Here is a 12,257-nt window from a genome sequence, read left to right as displayed (position 1 = left end):
GATGCCGCACGAAACTTTCACGTGCGGGTAAATCCTCTGCCGTTCATTATTCGATCAACGTTTCTGATCGAACAAATCTTATGCGGGTATTCAAATGGAAGAAACGGCGATGGGGAATTTGAAATCAGATCGGGAAAGCCATTGATCGGTGAACGTTCAACTCTTACGCGTATTTCGCACCTACTTATGATTGGGTGCTGAAGTGGAGTCCACTAACCAAGCCTCCGAGATTTCCAATCAGATGCAAGAGGGTGCGAGTAAGAAAAGTGGGTTATTTTCTGCAATTAAGATGTGGGGCTTAATTGGGTCCACAGCGGTACTTCTCTTATGCATCTGAGAGACACCATTGACGTAACTATTGGGCCGATAGGGGTCCCACTGAAGCATGGACCACTAGTAAGGCCAATGAAGAGATTGATAACGTCACCGTCACCGTCACCATCAGGTAGGAAGAGTTCTGTAGAGGAAGAACAGCCTGCTAAATGACAAGCCATACACAAATATGTGATACTGTGCCACTCAGAAGCCATCTCTCTTGATACTGTGCCACTTTGAACCTTAACATGTCAAGTCGTCCTTAGTAGCTATCACTATGATAGTGCAACAAGAATGGAAGATCAAAAATATGTGATGGGAAAGCAAGCAAGCATTGGCAGAAAGTCGAATGCCAAGAGGCAGCACAGCCTCCCCATAAACCATGCATCATCTCTTTGCTTTCTCCTGACAAAGTCTTTTGGCCCGCAGACAAACAGAGTTGACAATGTAATTGGAACAACATGCGCCCACAAAATATGGAGCAAAGCAATACTAAAAGCTTAATGTATTCGTGATCACCATCAATTTAATAAGCTGGTGAACCCAAGCAAAAACTTGCACTGGTGAACAACATGGAAATCAGATCCCTGTCATTCATGGCTGCAGTGCTGCCAACCACCAATTCCAGCATCCTGATTCCTGCAAGGACAACAGCATGCACACACTTGAAAGCATCCTCTCTTTGAGCCCCAAAAACTTCAAAATTATATATATATGGGTGTTCTGATGCAGTATTCAGTAGGATGAAGTCTTCTTGACAAATAACCCTGCTGTTGTCAGCATTGATGCAGTTGGTTCCATGGAACATTGTCTATGAATGTTTCATGAGTCATGCAATCCTAATGTTTAAAGAGAAAAAGAGTATAGTTTTATCATCGAAGGTATGATAAAGATGTTAACTTCTTGAATAATCCACTTCCATGGTATGTCATGAACTGTTCTTGAGCTCTTCCGACTCCTCACACCTAAAAACAGCTTGCACCTTTATCTGTACAGCACCACCATAGGGACAATGGATATTTGTAGATCACCAACACAACATGTTTCGTGATGCCCCAAGAAAAAGAGCTGTGCTTTAGACACCCAAAAAAGACATCTTAAACAGCAGAAGATGTGGCATTAATCAAAAGGTAAATGGTGACATTAACTGTGGATGGTAAGATTTATGGGATTAGGATCAGCTTATTTTGTGGTTGTAAGAATAAAATGACCTGTGTGGAGCCACTAAATCTTCCCTGATGAAGCCAAGCACCAATATCTATATAGCATTACCCACTTTGTTTACTAGTTCCATCATGGGGCTTTGCTTATAAATAAGAAGACCAGAGAAAAGCCCAAAGCTAAAGTGAGAGAGGCATTGTCTCTTAATCATGGACAAAAAAAGTGATTGTTATATGAAAGAATGTGGAGCTCACTCTTCCATGAACATGGTTTGCTTTCTCTATATTTCTGGCTGGCTCCCAACCTCTCTAAGGGATCCACTTGAAGCCTACACAGCTCAATAGAACCTTTATCTTCCTCCCATGGCTTCCGAGAACTTCATCACTAACAGTTTTCCCTTCTATCATAACTATGTTATAGTTGAAGAGTTATGACCAAAGCAAAAGCAAGTCATAAAAATTGAAAACCAATATAACCTTTTTCACTAAGTATCTAAAGCTTTTCTTTGAGATGGTAGCAATAAATAAAGCACAACTTGGAACAGCAGAATTTAAGTTGTCAGGATATGCTCATCTGTAAAGCTTTAGTTTTCTAGCAACCTTTTTGGTTTGCCTTAAGTTCCAGAGTTCCACACACAATCAACTAATTAGAAGGGTCACCATAGCCAGCCTCATCAGTCTATGAAAGTACTACAGAGTTTTCTCTCATGGAATAGAATTAGCCTACTTTCTTCAGTATTGAGAACTTTAGCTTCTTTGAACAAAATTGTGAAGTTTGCAAGTCTTCTGAAGGCATTCTACATAGTGCTTCATATGATCCCTTTTCTCAACTATAATTCAAAGTTGCCTTTAGCAATAACTTTTTACCGAGAATTATTCGAATAAATAATCTCTCTGTCCTTACCTTCACTATGCTTTAATGGGATAGCTTCAATAGATTCTGTTCATCAGGCACTTTTTACAGGGAATAATGATTCACAATCTACTTCTGCAGCATGTCTTAGAAGAGTTATCTTTTTTCCCTCCATTATCTAATTTCCTATTAAGAGCTGATCCACCACAACCATAGTATATTGGCTTAGGTAACTATTTAAACCAAATCGTATCTGCACAACGTGGTACCAGATCCATGTCATGTTTCTTGCCATCAGTTCAAGTACCATGTCAAGCTAGCATCAACAAGTTCTTGGAATAACACTCGAGATTTTGAGTCCAGGATTTTATATGTGAGATATGGAAAGGATCACTTCTTTGATTGGTTGGATAATTGAGTGGGGAAGGAAAAAGCACATATGGAATGCCTTCTTTTGTCAGCTGGAAGCCTCTAGTAGTCTAAATGTTGGGACAATCATTGGTTGGCATATCAAGGATATCTAGCAGTTTATTATACCAACTACAGTGAAGATGCATAGAGAAGTAGGCATGTCAGATGAGAAAACAAAGCTTTATAGTTTAATCAAACTTTGATGAGAAGGAAATAAACATCTATATGAGATGAAAGAAGATTAGTTTGCAAGCATTGAGAGGAAACTCTCAGCTTAGTGCAGTTTTGCTTTTAAGAGAGTAAAATAGACTATTTTTCTTGAATAGTATTAGGCTCATAGACAAAGTTATGCATTGTAAAAGATTTTTTCGCCAAGTTGATGCATTTGGCCCCATTTAAGTTGACAATCACCAGTGAATTAATTTCTACTGCCACAAACTCTAAACTTCAAAGTGCTTTCATTGTAATGAGCTGGGAGATCTGTTTGACCAATCTACCAGTAGCTTGAAATGGGGTTCTCTGAACAGGATTTTTTTCCAGCTGGAATGCTATGTTAAGAGCAAGGACACTGCCATAAATCATTGAGATAGAATGTTCTGATCACACACTGTTGCAAGAGATGATTCAGTCAAGAAAATGATGAGAATTTTTTAGCTTTAGATCATCAGCACAGGAAGATCAGGTGCTCCTAGAGAATGAAAGTGACAGCTTGCCTATACAAAAGTAATGAGATTTCTCATTGGAGCCTTGAGTTGTTAATCATTCTACATCATGGGGGTTGCTCCTATTTCATTCTGAATAAACAAATAGCAGGCTTACTTGTCATTGTGGATCTGTCTTCAAGTTGAAAACGATCTATGGAAGTCCCAAAAACTAACAAAAAGTATTGCTGATAATGTGGGAGTATCATTAGGGTTTAACTGTGGCTAGATTTAAAGATCATATAAGCAATCCAACAATTGACCATGAGGAGTCTTAATCTGTGATGGGAAGTCAAATGGTCAAACATGAACTATAGTGATCCATCCAACTCTAAAATGTAGAAAAGTCATACAAAGCTGCAACTGCAATTTTCTTCTATCTGCCTGGAGGCTGAACTTGATGACAACATACAAGTCAAATAAGACTAGGACACTTGATATGCACTTTAAACTAACACCAAAATAACAGTGAACCACAAAAAGGATATCTGATCAATATATCTCATCGAAACATTGAGAACCTATAAAGCAAGCCAGTAATGCTGCTGTGAATATTCAAACTCTGGCATCTCTTACATAAGCCAACAATACTACAAGTGCACAATGGGGTCTGCTAAAGCTTATGCTCAATACTATTGGCTAATAAACTAAAAACTGATCCTTAACAACAATCTTATGTGGTCCTATCTTGGTTATTTCAAGTGTCCTGATTAAAAGATAATTGGTACAATACCAAATCTACTTGAATTAACTAAGCAAGATCTAGCACAAGTGGGTAAAGGGTGCACCTGATAAAGGTAGTATAACAAGCTTAATTCTAACTAATTCAAACAGGAAGCACAATAAGAAAGGTTGAAATAAAAATAGAGAATCTCAATGGTTCATGCAATATTGACAATCATTATATATTTGTTTTATAAACTGGATATGTAACAGTTTATTTAGAACAAAATTATATATTTTTTACAGTAATCAGAACAGTTTATGAGGTCTTAAGATAATAACCATTTCTTGAACCCCACAGCTCTGAGTAAAATATAGTCGCTGAGCTGCTAATAGAGAGAAGACAAGCAAACTTCGAGTCAAAGTCTTATGTCTACTAATTCTATGTTATCAATACATATCATCATTAGATTTGTTCATGGCGAATCATTTACCTACTGAATCTTCCCCTGGTCTTCGCCACCTAAAAGTCTAGAGCTGTTCAACATTACCTGGTAAAGACTAAATGGAAATAGAAGAAAGAAGAGATATGAAACCACGGTGAGGAGAGGAGAGCTATATATGGCTAACCTTGAGCTTGGAGCGACGGGAATGAATGGGAAGCCTCAAGTCGTTTTGGAGGTTCTCCAACCACCACCGCTCGCCTTCTTCCGCCTCAGGCAACGCGCCCATGTCCTCCATCACGGTGTCGGAGATGCCCGTGGAGTTCCTGTGCCCCATCTCCCGCTCCCTCATGGCCGACCCCGTCATCGTCCCCCCCTCCGGCCACACCTTCGAGCGCAGCTGCGTCCAGGCCTGCGCCGACTTGGCTTTCTCCCCGCCCGGCCTCTTTCTCGACCTCAGCCCCTCCTCTCTCCTCCTCATCCCCAATGTCGCCCTCAAGTCCGCCATCCTCAGCTGGTGCCAACGCTGCGGTGTCCCATCTCCACAACCTATCCCCCTAGACGCCGCCTGCGCCCTCATCCGCAGCATCATGCCTCCCTCCACCAATCCACGTCCCCCTCCTCCGCCCCTCTTGTCCGACCCGCCTCCTCATGTTGGTGGTGGTGGCGGTGGTGGTAGTAGTGCGAGAAGAGATCAAAGAGGTGAATTCATGCGGCAATTCACGGCGTTCTCTCTCGACGAAGCAGAGGAGGCCGAAAAAGGCGAGAGCTTTGGACCGCCACGGGAGTATGCGTACCCCTGTGATGGAACCGAAAGAGTAAGAGAAGACAGAGGTGACCTCTCCAGAGACCGAGGATACGACGAAAAATATGAGGAATTGCGAGCTTCTTCGGCACTGCCGGATGGAAAAGGCTGCAGATCGAGGATAAACGTCCAGAATATGAGGGAGACGATGAGCCCCAACACCCCTTCCGCTTTCTCGGTTCGCACTACGAATCATGCTCCCTCCTTTTCGCAACTCTCGACCCCATCGGCGTCCGAGCACCAGTCTTCTTCCTCCAATTCCTCCATTACCGAAGCCTTCTTCGAGCAAGCGCCCAAAGAGCCGCCGCCGCCGACATCACAAGTCCAAAACCCGGCCGCTTCCAATCTCCCTGCGTCTCCGACCGCCGACTTTGATTTGTCGGAAGAGGAGATCCTGATTAGATTGATGGATACGGAGTTATCCGAGCAGGAGTCCGCCGTGGTGTTGCTCCGGCTAGCCACAAGGGAGAGCCGCGACCGCCGGATTGACCTGTGCACGCCTCGCCTCCTCGCCGCGCTCCGCTCCATGCTCCTCTGCAGCAGCGCCGCCGTGCAGATCAACGCTACCGCCGCATTGGTGAACCTATCCTTGGAACTGGAAAACCGCGTCCGCATCTTGAGGTCGGGAGCGGTGGCGCCGCTAGTGGACGTGCTCAAAGGCGGCCATCCGGAGGCCCGCGACCATGCCGCCGGCGCCCTCTTCAGCCTCTCTCTCGAGGACGAAAACCGGGCGGCAATAGGGGTGCTTGGAGCCATTCCGCCGCTGCTCGACCTCTTTTCCGTGCCCTCAGCCGACGGCGTCCGCGCCCGCCGGGACGCCGGGATGGCGCTGTACTACCTCTCCCTCGCCGGCTCCAACCGTTTGAAGATCGCGCGAGCTCCGGGGGCGGTGCGGGCAGTGCTCTCCGTGGCGTTGGAGAGTGAGGAGGCTCCCGTCGACGGGGCACCGCCGCCGCATGGGCCGGGCTTAGCGAGGCTAGCGATGATGACGGTATGCAGCCTGGCCGTTTGCAACGATGGGCGTGCGGCACTGATGGACGGCGGGGCGGTGGCGTCGGTGGTGTCGTTGATGAGGTCGCCAGCGGCTGCAGCGGTGGAGGAATACTGCGTGGCAGCACTCTACGGGATGAGCCGCGGTAGCCTCCGGTTCCGCGGCCTGGCGAGGTCGGCGGGGGCGGAGCCGGTGCTTATGCGGGTGGCGTATAGCGGCGGCGGCGGCGAGATGCGGCGTAATATGGCGAAGAAAACGCTTAGGGCGATGAGGGGGGAGGACGACACTGACGCGCCGCCGCCAATGGGATTCCCGGTGAGCGACGACGGCAGCGTTGTCTCGGAGGGGTTGAAGTCGTTTCGCGGGCGACCCAACCACCACGCTAACCCGTCGCGCATGAACTCGGCCGGGTTCTGACCGAGTTGAGATGAATTATTATTATTATTATTATTATTATTATTATTATTATTATTATTATTCGAGGAGAGGTGTGGCTATCGAAGGTGTAGAAGTTAGACAATTGTGTAGTTCTATCTCCGTATTTAAGTGATCAATGAGCATTTCATTCTGATTTTTTTTTTATTGAATGATTAAAGAAGTAAAAAAACGAATACTAGAATTATTTTAGTTGAATAATCATACAAGTAAATTAAATTCTTTCTGAAGACACTTATATGGATGGTGTATTGGTTTCATTTAATTTGGATGGTGTATTGGTTTAAATGAAGTATTAATATGCCCATAATCTGACTTTGGTTTATCTTTATACTAAGATCATTGTGAATAAATATTACTTGTTCGTCTAAGTGTCAAATTTGCTTTGTTTTCCAAACAAAACCCTCCCCTAATTTTATTTAAAGCTTAAATCATTTTTACTTTAGCTTTTGCAAGATTCTCGTGAGACTCATGTCAGGTCACAATATATTGAAGAAGACCCTTAAACAATTAAGTAAATAGACTAAACAATCCTTTCGAATATATCAAGAAAGGTTTTGAAAATAATATTTAGTATTCACTCATCAAATGTAATCAATGTTAGCAAACAAATATACGATGAGTCAGTACGGTCAAGTCCACAGGTCAATGTCAAGAGCTTTCTGTAAAGCGAGTTGGACGATGAGGTCGTCGCGCTCTCGGGAAAGAGTGCTAGTTGACGTTGATCGGGGTCCTGGTCGATTGACAGCTCTCCTTTGTGCGGTGGATGACGTCCCGGGTTGAGACACTCATCGCTCGTGGGTGCTCATTCGTTTGCAAAAATGGTTCTCGCCAAGTGATCCCCGGTTTTGACCCCTCCGACGAGCAAGTCAATAATGGGACGAATTATTTTCTATCCCTACTTCCCCATGCCGCCCCCCCCCCAACCGAAGATCGGTCAGGGGCTTTATATTATTGCACATGGATCAGTGGCACGTCGATTCGATGTGACCACTTACCCTCGAGGGATAGGATGATAATTCTGATCGATCATCATCCTGGGACGTGCGGAGCAGCGTCAGACGACATCGCCCCGAGCTCTCGGGACGGGACATGTGGAACAACTTCTTGGTACGATTCTGACTTGGCATATGGCGTCAGTTGTGATATGTCTGGAGCCCAAAAATACGTTGTATCAATCAATTTATTTTGATTTACATATTTGGGTTCTAGTGATGGAAAATATTTGTGTTATGAAGAGAAACCGTAATGCCTCGTTGCAAACGCATCCTCGTCTTGGATGACACCAATCACATCACGGGAGTGATGTAATCAAGATGGCCGGTTGACAGAGAGTCGTAACAGCCGCAACTGTCGTCTTGGGAAACCAATATAGGTCGTTGCAGCGCAGGTAGAGGCCGTCTTCGTCCCCTCCTAATTTGCTAGGCGTCGTTGCAGCGCAGGAAGAATCATACAGGGCAGATGAATCGGAATCGTCCCGCTGATCCGCCGCCTCTTCGTCCTCCTCCTCCTCATCTTCCGGTAGGGGTGAGATTCGGTCCGACCGGCATCGAGATGCTGCATTACTTCCTCCGGCCCAAGGTGCACTGCCTGCCCATCAACGAAGAGAGGATAACGGATCTGAACATCTACCTCTTCCACCCCGACCATCTCCCCAGTAAAGCATCCACACCATCATCTCTTCTTCTTCTTCTTCTTCCTCCGCCTCCTCTCTTTCTAGGCGGTATAAGTGGTCCTGCATCTGTTCTTGAATCGAAGCTGCCCGGTTCTTGAATCCAGACCTCTCGGCAGTGTCATGATTCATCTGATGGTTCTCATTTGGATCTTGGATCCGAAGCATTCTCACTTACGTTGGTAGTACTGCGTGCAGTTACCTTGGAGGGTCCGGACGGGCGGTACGCGTACTTCTTCGTGCGAAGGGAGCCGAGCGAGCAGAGGCAGAGGCGCCGACGCACGCCGCATGGCTACTGGAAAGAAGTGGGCTTAGAGGAGGCAGTCCGAGACGAGTCATCGAACGTGATCCTGGGATTCAAGAGGAACTTTGTGTTCTTCGAGGGAACCAACAAGAAGACCCTTTGGGAGATGGATGAATACCGCCTCAACCTGGAGATACAGGGGATGAGGAATACGTTTGACCCCAGGAGGAACAACTACGTCATCTGTAAAGTGTACACGGAGACTTCAGAGTCTTCTGGTGATTTGTCATTCGCTTCTGCAGAGGCTCAGTTAATCGGCAGCGACGAATCGGACAGCACCTTGGCGGGCAACAAAAGGAGACGCAACTGAACAAAACAGCTCTGCAGGTGATTCAATCTGTACGTGTCGCATGCTACGTCGAAGAAGGCAGATTCTGCTTTACGCATCTTTGTTTTCCTTAGTGGAGGTACAGTGTGATCAAAGTTTCATGTTCTTCTTGAAATGATTGATGTGTTTCTTAACAACTTGACGGATCTTGGCATAGTAAAAGAATAGTTTACTGGAATAATCGCTGTTCTTGAATCCTTAAGTTTCGATGAATTTTTTGTTACAGAATTTTTTAAAAAACTTCATATCACTAAAAATTTATGATTCTTTATTTTGTTTATTTTAGATCGTAGTTTTAAGAAAGCAATAAAAAAATAAAAATGATAAAGATATTAATAAAGAAAACCAAACAGCAGCAACAGCGATGCCCTACTCACGAAGCCTCTCACTCATAAAACTGTTTATTTTGCATCGATCCAAAATTGGTATTCTTTACAGAAGTGTTATCTTGCGGAGGCATGATAATAGATAAGATTTTTCCAATCATATGAATGCACTCAAGCTTCTTCGATAAAATTTTCAACATATTGGCCTCTACATTAACAAGGAAGATGACAGACAGGAGATGGACATCTACGGCTTCGACCCAGACCAGTTCCCCTGTAAAAGCTTCCACTGTTGGGCTGATGGCCCATATTCAGCCCATGTGAGCTTTATCAGCCCACACCCCCTCTTAACCTAACCCTAATTAAGATTAGGGGGGTGTGGTGGCTGCGTTTTAGAGGCAGATTAAAGCTATAAAAAGGCAGCAACGAGGCAGATCTTTGGAGCGACGAGATTCCAAAGAGAAGAAGGAGAACAAGGCAGAAAAGGAAGAGAAAGAAAGGGAAGAAGACAATGACAACACAGAGAGACTGTTCACAATCATCTAGCAGTGTTCTCATATCAGGTTAGATCAAATCTACAGTAGACTCTTGCTGTGATTACTTGGGGAGGTTTTAGATATTGTGGGCAGTGGCATGATCCTTGTATCTCAGTTATTCTCTTGTGGTTGTTGCTAGGGTTTTGGGCAAGAGATTGAGATTTGTATATTCATTATTCTCATAATGGATTATCTCTAGTTTGCCCCGTGATTTTTACCCTTCACATTGAAGGGGTTTTCCACGTATATCTTGGTGTTCTGTTTGATTGTGTTTCCATTTTATTCCGCTGCATATTTTGGTCTTCTAGTATTTGTTCCTATACAAAGGTTATTCCTGTTTATATCTCCATCAACTGGTATCAGAGCGGGGTTTTGGTGATTTAATTTTTTTTGTATTTGAACATGGAGGCCAATAATATTTCTCGTATGATTAGTTTAAATGGAAATAATTGGATGATATGGAAACCAAGAATGGAAGATCTCTTGTATTGCAAAGATTTGTATGGACCTTTGCAAGGGGATAGTGCAAAACCTACAACTATGACAGATGATGAGTGGAAGATGTTAGATCGAAAAACAATTGGGTTTATTAGACAGTGGCTTGATGATAGTGTCTTTCACCATGTTTCTACTGAAATTTTTGCATATTTTCTTTGGAAAAAATTGGAAAGTCTCTATGAAAGAAAAACAGCTGGCAACAAAGCTTTTTTGATCAGAAAACTTGTGAACCTAAAATATAGAGAGGGTGCTTCTATTGCTGAGCATTTGAATGAAATGTAGAGTATTACTAACCAGTTATCCTCTATGAAAATGTCTCTTGATGATGAGTTGTAGGCATTGTTACTTCTCAGTTCATTACCAGAAAGTTGGGAGACACTAGTAGTTTCCCTTAGAAAAAGGGAAAAGAAGTGGAGTCTACAGAGTCAAAGGATAATACTACAGCTATAGTGCAGGGTGGTGATTATTTGATTTTGTCTCCTTCTGATGATATTTTTTCTTGTGTGTGTCAGGATCTTGAATGGGTGATTGACACAGGTGCTTCTTATCATGCTACACCTTGGAGGGAGTTTTTTGCTACATACAGGTCTGGAAACTTTGGTGTTGTCAAGATGGGCAACTATGGCACAGCAGACATCATTGGCATGGGTGATATCCATTTAAAGACCAACCTTGGCTGCAAGTTGGTACTTAAGGATGTGAGGCATGTGGTTGACTTGAGGTTGAATTTAATTTCAGTTGGAAGACTAGATGATGAAGAGTATGAAAGCAGATTTCACAGAGGGCAATGGAAGCTCAGTAAGGGTTCTTTTGTTATAGCTAGTGGAAAGAAATGTCATACTTTGTATAGGTTGCAGGCTAAAGCTTATGGTGAGAAGTTAAATGCTACAGAGAAAGACTTCAGTATGGAGTTGTGGCATAGGCGATTGGGACACATGAGCGAGAAGGGGCTGCAAGCTCTTTCCAAGAGAGAGGTATTACCATATCTCAGAGGTATACATCTGAACCCTTGTATTGATTGTTTGGCTGGTAAACAACATAGAGTTTCATTTGTTAGTGCTGCTTTGTCTAGAAAAATGCATGCCTTAGACCGTGTTTATACAGATGTATGTGGTCCTTTGAGGACAAAAACTCCTGGTGGATCTGTTGATGTTCTTGGTATAAGTGGTGCACTTTATTTTGTCACTTTTATAGATGATTTTTTCAGGAAAGTTTAGGCTTATGCTTTGAAGACCAAAGATCAGGTTATTAATGTCTTCAAAGAGTTTCATGCCAGGGTTGAAAGGGAGACAGAAAGGAAATTGAAATGCATAAGATCAGATAATGATGGTGAGTATACGGGATTGTTTAATGACTATTGCAGGTCACATGGGATCCAACATGAGATGACAGTTCCTGGTACACCTCAGCATAATGCAATTGCAAAGAGGATGAACCGCACCATCATGGAAAAGATCAGATGTATGCTTTCACAGGCCAAGCTACCCAAAAGGTTTTGGGATGAGGCTTTGAGGACTGTAGTTGATCAACTTATCACCATGTACAGCCCTAGATGGTGATGTTGCAGAGCATGTATGGTCAGGGAAAGATGTTTCCTACAGTCATTTGAGAGTGTTTGGTTGTCGCGCATTTGCACATATTCCAGACAATGAGAGGTCCAAGCTAGATGGTAAGTCTAAAGAATGTATTTTTCTTGGTTACTCACATGATCAGTTTGGTTACAGGCTTTGGGATCCAGAAAAGCAGAAGGTGTTCAGGAGCAGAGATGTGGTCTTCTTTGAGGATCAAACCTTTAAGGATTTGAAGAAGAAGGCAC

The 12,257-nt window shown here is 43.7% G+C and overlaps 2 protein-coding genes across 2 annotated transcripts; both read left to right on the top strand.

Annotated features, from left to right (window-relative positions):
- Nucleotides 1–4,666: 4,666 nt before the first annotated feature.
- LOC135649211 (U-box domain-containing protein 40-like) lies at nt 4,667–6,924 on the top strand. Its single transcript, XM_065167396.1, has one exon. The coding sequence runs from the start codon at nt 4,759–4,761 to the stop codon at nt 6,757–6,759; it is 2,001 nt and encodes a 666-aa protein (XP_065023468.1). The 5' UTR covers nt 4,667–4,758; the 3' UTR covers nt 6,760–6,924.
- Nucleotides 6,925–8,238: 1,314 nt separating this feature from the next.
- Nucleotides 8,239–9,063, top strand: LOC135650041 (NAC domain-containing protein 71-like). Its single transcript, XM_065169111.1, has 2 exons — nt 8,239–8,542; nt 8,648–9,063. The coding sequence occupies exons 1-2, from the start codon at nt 8,239–8,241 to the stop codon at nt 9,061–9,063; spliced, it is 720 nt and encodes a 239-aa protein (XP_065025183.1).
- Nucleotides 9,064–12,257: the final 3,194 nt, after the last annotated feature.

This window comes from Musa acuminata, chromosome BXJ3-9 (assembly GCF_036884655.1).
Source record: "Musa acuminata AAA Group cultivar baxijiao chromosome BXJ3-9, Cavendish_Baxijiao_AAA, whole genome shotgun sequence".
In the NCBI taxonomy this organism is placed as follows: Eukaryota; Viridiplantae; Streptophyta; class Magnoliopsida; order Zingiberales; family Musaceae; genus Musa; species Musa acuminata.
Note: the sequence above shows the minus strand (reverse complement) of the source record. Positions and strands in the feature narration are given on the sequence as shown.